The sequence below is a fragment of the Azolla caroliniana genome, unplaced genomic scaffold (assembly GCF_043228905.1).
Source record: "Azolla caroliniana isolate FFs.n. ecotype wild unplaced genomic scaffold, voAzoCaro1.0.p SCAF_6, whole genome shotgun sequence".
NCBI lineage: Eukaryota > Viridiplantae > Streptophyta > Polypodiopsida > Salviniales > Salviniaceae > Azolla > Azolla caroliniana.
In genome coordinates, this window is record NW_028230441.1 from 11,591,121 (window position 1) to 11,605,785 (window position 14,665).

Here is a 14,665-nt window from a genome sequence, read left to right on the forward strand (position 1 = left end):
ATCCCCCCGTTTCCCATTCTAGACTTCCCTTTCCGACTGGTTTAGGGTCTAGGGTTTAAGGAGATGAAGAAAGGATTTCTAGGAGTTTGCGAGATAGCAAATCAAATAGTTCTTTAATTTTGTAGTGTTATTTGAACTTTATCTAGTTTGTCTTATCTCCATAATATAATATCATAGCATTCTTTCCTCTTCCTCTATTCATTGCAAAAAATTTCTCTATACTCGCTTTCGATATGCAACTAACCAAAACTCTTAATCTTGTTCATTGGATCGAGCACCAACACATTTAGCCGGCATAGCTTAGAGGGAAGAGCACAAGGCTCTTAACTTTGTGGTCATGGGTTGGATCCCCATGGTTAGCGGTAGTCATGCCATGGTAGATCTCCGCACAATATATATGTATGAATGAAAGTGTCATGTAAAGAAGAATCCAGACAGCCTAGCTCAGATGGAAGAGCGCAAGGCTCTTAACCTTGTGGTCATGGGTTCGAGCCCCATGGTCGGCGGAATTCATGCCTTCTTGAAAGATCTCCATCGAATCTATTAAACGCAGAAGAAAGGTTAAAGGAGATAAAGCGGGGATGAAAAACTTGTAAAAATAGCATCAGAAAGAGAGGAAAGAGGAAGAATTAGAAGATCATAAGAAGTGACAAGACGTTGGATAGAAGGCAGGAGCAGAGAAAGAAGAAAGTGGTGCGAAGAAGAATAGGAGAAAAAAGTAGATGAAGAAAGGATTTCTAGGAGTTTGCGAGATAGGAAATCAAATAGTTCTTTTGTTTTGAAATGCTATTTGAATTTTATCTAGTTTGTATTATCTCCATAATATAATATCATAGCATTTTTTTCTCTTCCTCTACTCATTGCAATTTTTTTCTCTATACTCGCTTTCAATATGAAGCAAGCCAAAACTATACTCGCTCGTGACCGCTGGTTCGAGCACCAACACATCTAGCCGGCTTATCTCAGAGGGAAGAGCGCAAGGCTCTTTAACTTTGTGTTCATGGGTTGGATTCCCTTGGTCGGCGGTAATCATGCCATGGTAGATCTCCGCACAGTTTATATAGGAATGAAAGTGTCATGTAAAGAAGATATCCAACCGGCCTAGCTCAGATGGAAGAGCGCAAGGCTCTTAACCTTGTGGTCATGGGTTCGAGCCCCATGGTCGGCGGAATTCATGCCCTCTTGATAGATGTCCATCGAATCTACTAAAAGCAGAAGAAAGATTAAAGGAGATAGATAGAAGACAGGAGGAGAGAAAGTAGAAAGTGGTGTGAAGAAGAATAGGAGAAAAAAGTAGATGAGGAAAGGTTTCTAGGAGTTTGCGAGATAGGAAATCAAATAGTTCTTAAGTTTTGAAATGCTATTTGAATTTTATCTAGTTTGTATTATGTCCATAATATAATATCATAACATTTTTTTCTCTTCCTCTACTCATTGCAAATTTTTTCTCTATACTCGCTTTCAATATGGAGCAAGCCAAATATATACTCGCTCGTGACTGTTGGTTCGAGCACCAACACATCTAGCCGGCTTAGCTCAGAGGGAAGAGCGCAAGGCTCTTTAACTTTGTGTTCATGGGTTTGATTCCCTTGGTCGGCGGTAATCATTGCATGGTAGATCTCCGCACAGTTTATATAGGAATGAAAGTGTCATGTACAGAAGATATCTAGCCGGCCTAGCTCAGATGGAAGAGCGCAAGGCTCTTAACCTTGTGGTCATGGGTTCGAGCCCCATGGTCGGCGGAATTCATACCCTCTTGATAGATGTCCATCGAATCTACTAAAAGCAGAAACAAGGTTAAAGGAGATAAAGCGGGGATGAAAAACTTGTAAAAATAGCATCAAAAAGAGAGGAAAGAGGAAGAATAAGAAGATCATAAGAAGTGACAAGACCTTGGATAGAAGGCGGGAGGAGAGAAAGTAGAAAGTGGTGCGAAGAAGAATAGGAGAAAAAAGTAGATGAAGAAAGGATTTCTAGAAGTTTGCGAGGTAGGAAATCAAATAGTTCTTTAGTTTTGAAATGCTATTTGAATTTTATCTAGTTTGTATTATCTCCATAATATAATATCATAGCATTTTTTTCTCTTCCTCTACTCATTGCAATTTTTTTCTCTATACTCGCTTTGAATATGGAGCAAGCCAAATATATACTCGCTCGTGACCGTTGGTTCGAGCACCAACACATCTAGCCGGCTTAGCTCAGAGGGGAGAGCGCAAGGCTCTTTAACTTTGTGTTCATGGGTTGGATTCCCTTGGTCGGCGGTAATCATTGCATGGTAGATCTCCGCACAGTTTATATAGGAATGAAAGTGTCATGTAAAGAAGATATCTAGCCGGCCTAGTTCAGATGGAAGAGCGCAAGGCTCTTAACCTTGTGGTCATGGGTAAGAGCCCCATGGTCGGCGGAATTCATACCCTCTTGATCGATGTCCATCGAATCTACTAAAAGCAGAAACAAGGTTAAAGGAGATAAAGCGAGGATGAAAAACTTGTAAAAATAGCATCAAAAAGAGAGGAAAGAGGAAGAATAAGAAGATCATAAGAAGTGACAAGACCTTGGATAGAAGGCAGGAGGAGAGAAAGTAGAAAGTGGTGCGAAGAAGAATAGGAGAAAAAAGTAGATGAAGAAAGGATTTCTAGAAGTTTGCGAGGTAGGAAATCAAATAGTTCTTTTGTTTTGAAATGCTATTTGAATTTTATCTAGTTTGTATTATCTCCATAATATAATATCATAGCATTTTTTTCTCTTCCTCTACTCATTGCAATTTTTTTCTCTATACTCGCTTTGAATATGGAGCAAGCCAAATATATAATCGCTCGTGACCGTTGGTTCGAGCACCAACACATCTAGCCGGCTTAGCTCAGAGGGAAGAGCGCAAGGCTCTTTAACTTTGTGTTCATGGGTTGGATTCCCTTGGTCGGCGGTAATCATTGCATGGTAGATCTCCGCACAGTTTATATAGGAATGAAAGTGTCATGTAAAGAAGACATCTAGCCGGCCTAGCTTAGATGGAAGAGCGCAAGGCTCTTAACCTTGTGGTCATGGGTTCCAGCACCATGGTCGGCGGAATTCATGCCCTCCTTATAGATGTCCATCTAATCTACTAAAAGCAGAAGAAAGGTTAAAGGAGATAGATAGAAGGCAGGAGGAGAGAAAGTAGAAACTGGTGCGAAGAAGAATAGGAGAAAAAAGTAGATGAGGAAAGGATTTCTAGGAGTTTGCGAGATAGGAAATCAAATAGTTCTTTAGTTTTGAAATGCTATTTGAATTCTATCTAGTTTGTAGTATCTCCATAATATAATATCATAGCATTTTTTTCTCTTCCTCTACTCATTGCAAATTTTTTCTCTATACTCACTTTCAATATGGAGCAAGCCAAATATATACTCGCTCGTGACCATTGGTTCGACCACCAACACATCTAGCCGGCTTAGCTCAGAGGGAAGAGCGCAAGGCTCTTTAACTTTGTGTTCATGGGTTGGATTCCCTTGGTCGGCGGTAATCATTCCATGGTAGATCTCCGCACAGTTTATATAGGAATGAAAGTGTCATGTAAAGAAGATATCTAGCCGGCCTAGCTCAGATGGAAGAGCGCAAGGCTCTTAACCTTGTGGTCATGGGTTCGAGCCCCATGGTTGGCGGAATTCATACCCTCTTGATAGATGTCCATCGAATCTACTAAAAGCAGAAACAAGTTTAAAGGAGATAAAGCGGGGATGAAAAACTTGTAAAAATAGCATCAAAAAGAGAGGAAAGAGGAAGAATAAGAAGATCATCAGAAGTGACAAGACCTTGGATAGAAGGCGGGAGGAGAGAAAGAAGAAAGTGGTGCGAAGAAGAATAGGAGAAAAAAGTAGATGAAGAAAGGATTTCTAGGAGTTTTCGAGATAGGAAATCAAATAGTTCTTTAGTTTTGAAATGCTATTTGAATTTTATCTAGTTTGTATTATCTCCATAATATAATATCATAGCATTTTTTTCTCTTCCTCTACTCATGGCAATTTTTTTCTCTATACTCGCTTTCAATATGAAGCAAGCCAAGACTGTACTCGCTCGTGACCGCTGGTTCGAGCACCAACACATCTAGCCGGCTTAGCTCAGAGGGAAGAGTGCAAGGTTCTTTAACTTTGTGTTCATGGGTTGGATTCCCTTGATCAGCGGGATTCATGCCATGGTAGATCTCCGCACAGTTTATATAGGAATGAAAGTGTCATGTAAAGAAGATATCCAGCCGGCCTAGCTCAGATGGAAGAGCGCAAGGCTCTTAACCTTGTGGTCATGGGTTCGAGCCCCATGGTCGGCGGAATCATGCCCTCTTGATAGATGTCCATCGAATCTACTAAAAGCAGAAGAAAGGTTAAAGGAGATAGATAGAAGGCAGGAGGAGAGAAAGTAGAAAGTGGTGCGAAGAAGAATAGGAGAAAAATGTAGATGAAGAAAGGATTTCTAGGAGTTTCGTGATAGGAAATCAAATAGTTCTTTAGTTTTGAAATGCTATTTGAATTTTATCTAGTTTGTATTATCTCCATAATATAATATCATAGCATTTTTTTCTCTTCCTCTACTCATTGCAATTTTTTTCTCTATACTCGCTTTCAATATGAAGCAAGCCAAAACTATACTCGCTTGTGACCGCTGGTTCGAGCACCAACACATCTAGCCGGCTTAGCTCAGAGGGAAAAGAGCGCAAGGCTCTTTAACTTTGTGTTCATGGGTTAGATTCCATTGGTCGGCGGTAATCATGCAATGGTATATCTCCGCACAGTTTATATAGGAATGAAAGTGTCATGTAAAGAAGATATCTAGCCGGCCTAGCTCAGATGGAAGAGCGCAAGGCTCTTAACCTTGTGGTCATGGGTTCGAGCCCCATGGTCGGCGGAATTCATGCCCTCTTGATAGATGTCCATCGAATCTACTAAAAACAGAAGAAAGGTTAAAGGAGATAGATAGAAGGCAGGAGGAGAGAATGTAGAAAGTGGTGCGAAGAAGAATAGGAGAAAAATGTAGATGAGGAAAGGATTTCTAGGAGTTTGCGAGATAGGAAATCAAATAGTTCTTTAGTTTTGAAATGTTATTTGAATTCTATCTAGTTTGTATTATCTCCATATTATAATATCATAGCATTTTTTTCTCTTCCTCTACTCATTGCAATTTTTTTCTCTATACTCGCTTTCAATATGGAGCAAGCCAAAACTATACTCGCTCTTGACCGCTGGTTCGAGCACCAATACATCTAGCCGGCTTAGCTCAGAGGGAAGAGCGCAAGGCTCTTTAACTTTGTGTTCATGGGTTAGATTCCCTTGGTCGGCGGTAATCATGCCATGGTAGATCTCCGCACAGTTTATATAGGAATGAAAGTGTCATGTAAAGAAGATATCTAGCCGGCCTAGCTCAGATGGAAGAGCGCAAGGCTCTTAACCTTGTGGTCATGGGTTCGAGCCCCATGGTCGGCGGAATTCATGCCCTCTTGATAGATGTCCATTGAATCTACTAAAAGCAAAAATAAGGTTTAAGGAGATAAAGCGGGGATGAAAAACTTGTAAAAATAGCATCAAAAAGAGAGGAAAGAGGAAGAATTAGAAGATCATAAGAAGTGAGAAGACGTTGGATAGAAGGCAGGAGGAGAGAAAGAAGAAAGTGGTGCGAAGAAGAATAGGAGAAAAAAGTAGATGAAGAAAGGATTTCTAGGAGTTTGCGAGATAGGAAATGAAATAGTTCTGTAGTTTTGAAATACTATTTGAATTTTATCTAGTTTGTATTATCTCCATAATATAATATTATAGCATTTGTTTCTCTTCCTCTACTCATTGCAATTTTTTTCTCTATACTGGCTTTCAATATGGAGCAAGCCAAAACTATACTCGCTCGTGACCGCTGGTTCGAGCACCAACACATCTAGCCGGTTTAGCTCAGAGGGAGGGGCGCAAGGCTCTTTAACTTTGTGTTCATGGGTTGGATTCCCTTGGTCGGCGGTAATCATGCCATGGTAGATCTCCACACAATTTATATAGGAATGAAAGTGTCATGTAAAGAAGATATCCAACCGGCCTAGCTCAGTTGGAAGAGCGCAAGGCTCTTAACCTTGTGGTCATGGGTTCGAGCCCCATGGTTGGCGGAATTCATGTCCTCTTGATAGATGTCCATCGAATCTACTAAAAGCAGAAGAAAGGTTAAAGGAGGTAAAGCGGGGATGAAAAACTTGTAAAAATAGCATGAGAAAAAGAAGAAAGAGGAAGAATAAGATCATAAGAAAGTGAGAAGAGGTTAGATAGAAGGAAGGAGGAGAGAAAGTAGAAAGAGGTGCGAAGAAGAATACGAGAAATAGAAGGAGATGGAGAATGGATTTCTAGGAGTTTGCGAGATAGGAAATCAAATAGTTCTTTAGTTTTGTAGTGCTACTTGACATTTATCGAGTTTGTATTATCTCCATAATATAATATCATAGCATTCGTTTCTCTTCCTCTACTCATTGCAATTTTTTTCTCTATACTCGCTTTCAATATGGAACAAGCCAAAACTCTTAATCTTGTGGTCGTTGGGTCGAGCACCAACGCATCTACCTGGCATAGCTCAGAGGGAAGAGCACAAGGCTCTTAACTTTGTGGTCATGGGTTGGATCTCATTGGTCGACGGTAGTCATGCCATGGTATATCTCCACGTAATCAAGGTGTATGAATGAAAGTGCCATGTAAAGAAGATATCCAACCGTCGTAGCTCAGATGGAAGATTGCAAGGCTCTTAACCTTGTGGCCTTGGGTTTAGAATCGTGAACACATCGTGAACAAAACAATGTTTAGAATTTTACATATCTAAATTTGGAGATCTGGTCAAGGAGATATGACGATGAGAAGGTCGATGTCTCATAGCGAAATATAGGACATGAAAAACTTGTAAAAATAGCGTGAAAAGTAGAGGAAAGAGGAAGAATAAGAAGATTATAAGAAGTGAGAAGAGGTTGTATGGAAGAAAGGAGGAGAGAAAGTAGAAAGAGGTGCGAAGAAGAATAGGAGAAAAAGAAGGACATGCAGAAAGGGGTTCTAGGAGTTTGTGAGATAGGAAATCAAATAGTTCTTTAGTTTTGTAGTGTCATTTGATCTTTATCTAGTTTGGAATATCTCCATAATATAATATCATAGCATTCTTTGCTCTTCCTCTTCTCATCACATATTTTTTCTCTATAGCATTCTTTTCTCTTCCTCTTCTCATCACATATTGTTTCTCTATACTTGCTTTCTATATGGAAGAAGGCAAGGCTCTTAACCTTGTGGTCATTGGCTCGAGCACGAACACATCTAACGGGCCAAGCCTCTTAACATTGTGGTCATGGGATGGATCCCCATGGTCGGCTGTAGTCATGCCATGGTAGATCTCCACGCAATCTAGATGTATGAGTGGAAGTGTCAAGAAAAGAAGATATCCACCCGTCCTAGCTCAGGTGGAAGAGCGCATGGCTCTTAACCTTGCGGTCATGGGTTTGAGTCCCATGGTCAGCGGCATTCATGCCCTACTGTATGTCCATCGAATCTAGATGTATGAGTCAAAGTGTCACGTAGAGAAGACATCGGGCCGTCGTACTATATAAGTTATGGAGCATTCATATTTCGAGTGCAAGAACATGAACCAAGATCTCAAGAAGAATTCAAACTAAAAGTAGGAGACATGGAGATAGGTAAAAGGAGAAAAGTGGGGCAGCTAAAAATAGTTTGAAAGAGATGGATTCCCTGCATGAGAACCACACATACGAACTGACGGAGTTGCCGAAAGGAAAGAGGGCACTCCAGAACAAGTGGGTGTACAAACTGAAACCGGGAGGCGCCGAAAATCCACCAAGGTACAAAGCCTAGATCGTGGTGAAGGGGTTCCAACAGAAGAAAGGAGTGGATTTCGACGAGATCTTCGCCACGGTAGTAAAGATGACATCCATCCGGATGGTATTGAGCATGGCGGCAAGCATGGACCTCGAGGTAGAGCAATTGGACGTGAAGACGGCATTCCTACATGGCGACCTCCAAGAAGAGATCTACATGCATGAACCGGAAGGATTTGAGAAGAAAGGGAAGGAGCAACTGGTGTGCCGGCTGAAGAAGAGTTTATATGGATTGAAGCAAGCCCCCCGGAAATGGTACCGGAAGTTTGACTTCTTCATGACCGACCATGGGTACCACAAGACACAAGCTGACCACTGCGTGTTCGTGAAGAAATTTGATGGAGGCGACTTCCTGATACTCCTGCTATATGTCGACGACATGTTGATCATCGGACGAGACCGAATCAAGATCCGAATGCTCAAGAAGGCCCTGAACCGGACTTTCTCAATGAAAGATTTGGGTCCGGCAAGACAAATATTAGGGATGCACATAATCCGGGACCAGTCAAAGAAGATGTTGTGGTTGTCACAAGAGAAGTACGTGATAAAGGTGCTTCAAAGGTTCAACATGTCGGAGGCGAAACCGGTCGGATCGACACTTCTAGCAAATTGCAAGTTGACCGAAAAGTAGAGCCCGAAGACAAAGGCCGAGAAGTCGGAGATGACAAAGTTACCATATGCCTCTGCCGTCGGAAGTTTAATGAACGCAATGGTGTGCACCCAGCCGGATATTGCATATGTTGTCAGAGTAGTCAGCCGGTTCATGAGCAATCCGGGAAGAGAGCACTAGAACGCGGTCAAGTGGATACTCCGGTATCTGAAAGGCACCTCGAGTATGTGCCTTCGGTTTGACTCCGGTAAACCCCAACTTGACGGATTCACGATATGTCGGCTGATGCGGATACCAGCCGGTCTACATCCGGATATGTCATGACTTATGCAGGAGTTGTATCATGGCAGTCGAGGCTGCAGAAGTCCATTGCACTGTCGACAACGGAAGCGGAGTACATGGCAGCTGTGGAAGCCAGCAAGGAGATAATCTAGATGAAGGACTTCATCGGAGAGCTAGGGATCTGGCAGAAGAAATTCCGGCTCTATTGCGACAGTCAAAGTGTCATCCACCTTGCGAAGAATGCGGCCTACCATTCCCGAATGAAGCACATCCAGCAGAGGTATCACTAGATCCGGGAGAGAGTAGAAGATCAAGATTTCATGCGGATGAAGATCCACATGAAGGAGAACGGATCAGATATGCTAACCAAGGTGTTGTCAGCTGACAAACTGGACACGTGCCGGAAACGGATCGGATTAACGAGAAATCCCATGCCGGAGTGAAGCGAGAGTTTGTTTGTAATTCGGTCCCTCTGGATGGGATCTAGATGAGAACCGGAGGAGCTGGATCAGACGAGTCGGATGAAGGAACCGGATCCGAAAGGGTTCCGGATGAGACCTGGAAACTGGATCAAATGAATCCGGATGGATCTAGTGCAAACCGGATAGAAGGACATATGTGTATTTATATGTTTCATGGTTAGCCTATTGAGGTTATATTTATAAATAGCCCAAAATTCATATAAGTATAAATAAGACTTAGGTCAATCACTTTATGTGAATATGGTGTAGTAGTTGTTGTATCATCGTTGTACACAGAGTGTGAAAGCGAGAGAGAGAGATACATAACTAGCTTCTATTGTAACCGCCGGTTGGCGAAGACATAGAGCTCGAGGTCGTTGCCACTAAGTCTCACATTGTATTCATCCCCTCATAGTGATAGTCGGAGTCTGTGGGCTCCCGTGGTTTTTCCCATTTAGGGTTTTCCATGTTAACATTCTGTGTGCTCTCTTCCATTCGTTGTTTTAAGACTCGGTTGTGGCCGAGCATCATTTCTGTGTCACAAATTGGGCCAAGTAGAAGGCTGACAAATGATTGACCTCAGCATTTGTCTTCTCCCTCGGTAACAGAGCTATCTCTTGGAGCAGCAAAAAGTAAACGACAGTTGCACTGTCGAGCACAGAAGCCGAGCATAAGGGCGCGGACGTCGCAACATGTGAAGGCGTTTGGCTGAAGAGAATATTGAAGGATGTGGGTGTTCCCATCAAGGATTTGATTCCCCTTTACTGCGACAACATGAACAGTATTCATCTGGCTCAAAATCCGATGTTCCACGAGCACATGAAGCATATTGAAGTGCACTATCGGTTCATCCGAGAGTGCGTTCAGGCTGGAGATGCCAACCTTCAACGCATTAGCACGAACCTTCAGGTAGTCGACATCTTCACAAAAGCCTTAGGAATCGACCAGCTCAAGCAATTCATATCAGATCTTGGCCTAACGATAGCCACATTGCCAAACATGAGGGGGAGTACACCACAACCGACGAAGCCGACAAGTACAACGCAATAGTCGCTAGCAGCTGACCAATCGATCGAAGTCGACCAAAGGAGTAGTCGAAGTAGCAACACAACCAACCAAGGGGAGTTGAAGCACGAAGCCGAACTTAACAATCAAAAGAGTAGACAGGCTAGTTGAATAAAGAGCACAAAGTAGTCAGATGAAGGAGAGTATATATCAATTGACCAGTCGAAGCCCACTCGACTGATCATTCGGACGCAAAGCCAAGGAATTCAAAATGCCAAAACGAACCAAACAACAAGACAACTTTCTGGCGACCGAAAGTTGTTTTTCAAGGGGTGTGTTGAGAGTCAAACCCAACTTCCTCAATGTAATGGCTTTCACATTGGCAATGGACACACTAGGTTCATGGTAGTTTTGTAAATAGTAGAAAGGGATAGTTGCCCTAAGTTAGTTGGTATTTAAACCAACTCTTTTGTAACCTAGTAAACAATTGGATGTATGTTTGGTTGTAACCGTTTCTTGCTAATACAACTTCTTGTTCTCTATCTCTAAGTTCACTCTCTCTCTCTCTCTCTCTCTCTCACACACACACACACACACACACAAACAATTTCCTTCCGTTGCACGAGATCACCTACACTTTCCATTTCTTTACAGATATAAAGGTTTATAGATATTGACTTTATAGCCCATTACAATGTTGGCCCTAGTCTTTCTCTCTTCCATTTCAACAATTGTTGGTTTTCTACAATCCGAATTGTTGCTTCTAAACGACTTAGTTCACACCAACATTGACTATGCATTTTTGCCAAAACCAAGAACCAAGAAATGTGGGGCACAATAATGAGAGATATGCCAATGGTAGAGAGGTGGTTGAAGGATGTGAAGAGGAATTGGGGGGTTGGTTGGGTGGCGGGGGCGTTAAGGATGGTGAGCTTCAAAGAAATGTAATAAACTATCCAATACAGCTGTAGTGGTATGTTCCAGAGAGGGGTGTGGTTGAGTCAGAGAAAGATAAGTGAAGGCAATGAATTTTGGTAATCTTAGTCACAATCGAGAACCGATTGTGTTGGTTCTTTTGCGACTCCTTACATCTACAACCGAACCAACAAAATCTTAAAGACAATGCACACAATGGTTGTATCACCATTAGAAGTATGTAACAAAGACAGAGAGCCATAGTTTAAACAAATGAAGTTACAAAAGCTTATGATCGTATAAGCAAGTAGTGGAATGACATTCCCTATTATTATACCTTTATATTGTTGTGCAACATCATAGCCACTCATAAGCTCAAAAATTCGCATCGCCCAACATTCACTTCCCTAGATGAGGTGTTTGACTTGCATGAACCATACATATGCCCTATACATTTATCACCACCGAATTGCTCTCTAAACTGGACGCCACGAAAGCCCCTTCTTTAACTTTGCGACCCAACTACTGGTGAATTTCCTCCCTGACTGTTATGGTACAGCAATATCAGGGATGAGTGCTCCAACATCAGAATAAAGATGGTAACTATCTATCCTAATGGTGGTCATTTCCTCCCCATTTGATCCTTATCATAGTCATCCTTGAGCTATTGACTTATCATAGACATCCTTGACCTATGACTTTAAGAATTCTCACAACTAGTCCTATATCCTACCTCGGCTATAGCCATAGCCATTACACCACAGGAAGCAGCACTCGTTGAGTGTTTTAGAACATTCGAAACCAAAACACAGCTTCGATCGCCCTGACAATCAAGAATGACCAAACAAAACTCTTGTCACAATAAAAAATGATCAAAGACCATTTGCCTTCCATAAAATTCAGAAAATTCAGAAAAATATTAAGGCATATAGAGACATGAAAAAATCTGGACTCCATGTATCATCAAAATGGGCCATCTCAGAGCATCATTACTGAAATCTCTTGTCTACAAGCACAACAATCCATATAAATAACTACACATACAGCTACTAAATGGCCTCAAATTGAATCAAACAATCTTCTTCTCTTTAAAAGACGTATATAAGTCTTCACTCATCTTCATACACTGCCTCCGACAATGAAGCTGTGAGGCTATCAGCTAAGCTCGGGCCATCACCAGAGTTCCCGAAAGCTGCCACCGAGACGGGTAGAGGAGGTTTCTCATTATTAGAAGAAGGATTGAGCTTCTTGTTGTTTATCACAATGGATTTGGGTAACCAATCACGGGAGGGTTCTGGACCTAGGACAGGTTCGAGGCACACAGGGACAAGGTCCTTCCAAGGGTCCATAACCATGGAAGGTTTAGCAAAAAGCTCAGGGTTCATGTTGGCAGAGACACTCTGGGGTATCCGGGATCCCCGTCCACCCCCTCCTCGCCCGAACGACCTGTGGTCTCCTCGTCCTCGACCCATGTTCGGCTTCAAATTACTCTGAAACCTTCTACTATCATGCCCACTATTGGTCTGACGCCAATTGTTAACATTAGAATTAACAAAACCACCACTCTGATTACATTTATTAGCATTGGTTAAGGGGCTACTGGATGGGGAAACAGTGGCTGATCCATATGGCGAGTGTGGAGGGCCAGGTATGGACCTGGGCGGTTGATAACTGGACGAATCCGAAGTTCCCAAATCGTATGGATTAAATTTTCCATGATTAGGCCTAGGTTCAGTTAACCCCGGTGTGGAACTCTGGTTCTTCATATTATAGCCTTCTGAAGAACCCTGGGAATTCAGATTAGAGTTAGGATACGGTCTAGGGCTAAATGTCGGGCTGTGGCAATGGTTAGGGATATGAATAGGGTTAAAGTTGGGATTAGGGCTATGATTCAGGTTATGGTTAGGGCTAGGGTTATAGTTAGGGTTATGGTTGTGGCTAGGGCTAGGGTTAAAGCTAGGGCTAGGGCTAAAGCTAGATCTATCGCTAAGGTTAGGGTGAATCCCGAACTTAGGGTTAGGGTCAAAGTTAGTGTTAGGATCAAGGTTAGGGTAAGAAGGAGAATTGTTCTGCCAACTGGGTCTATAGTCAGGATTCGGGGCAGAGTAAGGGTAAGGATTGGTCACAGATGGCATCAGCTTCTTCTTCTTCTTCTGCGATGACACGGTAAAGGCAGCTAGCGGGTCTGTATAGAATCCAACCCTATTTGCGGGCGTCAGAGGAGAAGACAAAGAATCAATTAGTAGACCCGCCGCAGAAGGAAGATGGCCTGCTGCTTCGTCGGCTTCTTTTTCCTCTTCAGATTTGTTAGTGTTTGATGATGCGTCCTCTCGCAATGCTCTCAGTCTTGCTCTCCTCGCCTCTGAGTTTTCTTCCATAGTTCTGTTAGGGTTTCCTCCACATGTTCTCTCTATGGTTTGGTTAGGGTTAGAGTTAGGGTTAGGGCTTCGTGTTCTCTGGTAGCGGGGATGTTGAGAACAGGAAGATCAGAAAAAATAATGGCGGTTTTGTGTTTAGGAAGAATAAATACCTCATGTACATACATACATACATACATACATACATACATACATACATACATACATATATACATCAATCCATACATACATATATACATCAATCCATACATACATATATACATCAATCCATCCATCCATACATACATACATACACTCGTGATTATTTGGTACCAAATCATAAAGAGGCATTGTTAGGGAATCACGGCCACGAACAGTGCATGGTGCGTGCGATCTACACAGTCTGATCTTCAACCAAAGAAATTTGCCCCGACTTTGACCAACCTTTGTCACTAATAACCTGGCTTTGCCCCTTCTACTGTCATTGATATCTCAATTCTGCTTCCTCTATTGTCACTGATATCCCAAATCTACCCTTTGTATTGTCATTGATAATCTAGCTCTGTTTTGGCTAACCCGAGTAACTTGGGCTCTATCAAGGGTAACATGATTAACACGAGTAACAATGCTCAAATTTGTTTGTGGCTCGAATCTATCACTCTCACATATTTCTTGCATTTTCATGTGCCTCCGATACAAGTGCTAGTTTCATTATCCCCCAATTAAGACATGCACAAGATCGGTAATAAACCAGTTCATTCTTCCTCTAAAGGAAATGTACTTGATAAACTGCCATTGTCTTTCCACAAGATTAGTAGTGTGAACATGCCCATAGTTGAATAATCTACCAAACTTGTGCAATAGAATCTTCCAAACACAAGTGACTCCACACCATCCTCCTACTATAGCTCGTCAATGGCTCACACAAGCCCGACATCCATTTATCTTGAACTATTAAGATACATGGTTGTTAGGTTGGAGATCCATTTAGACCAGGCAATTATGGTTGGACTTGGGCCACTTTCCCTAGATTGCAGAGTGCATAAGCATCTTGCATCATTTCAGATTTCCCCAACTGGTGAACCTTACATTGAAATTACAAAGATTGGAATCAACATATTAGTAAAGCCACACATTTCGAATGCCACCAATCTTGTTAAACACATTT

At 42.1% G+C, this 14,665-nt stretch overlaps 1 protein-coding gene and 8 non-coding genes across 9 annotated transcripts; 8 read left to right on the top strand and 1 right to left on the bottom strand.

Annotated features, from left to right (window-relative positions):
* The first annotated feature begins 433 nt into the window (after positions 1 to 433).
* TRNAK-CUU (transfer RNA lysine (anticodon CUU)) lies at positions 434 to 506 on the top strand. The gene has a single exon. It is a non-coding gene; the product is annotated as a tRNA-Lys (tRNA).
* Positions 507 to 1,095: 589 nt separating this feature from the next.
* Positions 1,096 to 1,168, top strand: TRNAK-CUU (transfer RNA lysine (anticodon CUU)). Its single transcript has one exon. It is a non-coding gene; the product is annotated as a tRNA-Lys (tRNA).
* A 501-nt stretch (positions 1,169 to 1,669) lies between these two features.
* On the top strand, positions 1,670 to 1,742 carry TRNAK-CUU (transfer RNA lysine (anticodon CUU)). Its single transcript has one exon. It is a non-coding gene; the product is annotated as a tRNA-Lys (tRNA).
* Positions 1,743 to 3,568: 1,826 nt separating this feature from the next.
* Positions 3,569 to 3,641, top strand: TRNAK-CUU (transfer RNA lysine (anticodon CUU)). Its single transcript has one exon. It is a non-coding gene; the product is annotated as a tRNA-Lys (tRNA).
* Positions 3,642 to 4,230: 589 nt separating this feature from the next.
* TRNAK-CUU (transfer RNA lysine (anticodon CUU)) lies at positions 4,231 to 4,303 on the top strand. The gene has a single exon. It is a non-coding gene; the product is annotated as a tRNA-Lys (tRNA).
* Positions 4,304 to 4,805: 502 nt separating this feature from the next.
* Positions 4,806 to 4,878, top strand: TRNAK-CUU (transfer RNA lysine (anticodon CUU)). Its single transcript has one exon. It is a non-coding gene; the product is annotated as a tRNA-Lys (tRNA).
* Positions 4,879 to 5,380: 502 nt separating this feature from the next.
* On the top strand, positions 5,381 to 5,453 carry TRNAK-CUU (transfer RNA lysine (anticodon CUU)). Its single transcript has one exon. It is a non-coding gene; the product is annotated as a tRNA-Lys (tRNA).
* Positions 5,454 to 6,042: 589 nt separating this feature from the next.
* On the top strand, positions 6,043 to 6,115 carry TRNAK-CUU (transfer RNA lysine (anticodon CUU)). The gene has a single exon. It is a non-coding gene; the product is annotated as a tRNA-Lys (tRNA).
* A 5,956-nt stretch (positions 6,116 to 12,071) lies between these two features.
* Positions 12,072 to 13,659, bottom strand: SIC (hydroxyproline-rich glycoprotein family protein). The gene has a single exon (XM_087321862.1). The coding sequence runs from the start codon at positions 13,516 to 13,518 to the stop codon at positions 12,250 to 12,252; it is 1,269 nt and encodes a 422-aa protein (XP_087177988.1). The 5' UTR covers positions 13,519 to 13,659; the 3' UTR covers positions 12,072 to 12,249.
* Between the last annotated feature and the right edge of the window lie 1,006 nt (positions 13,660 to 14,665).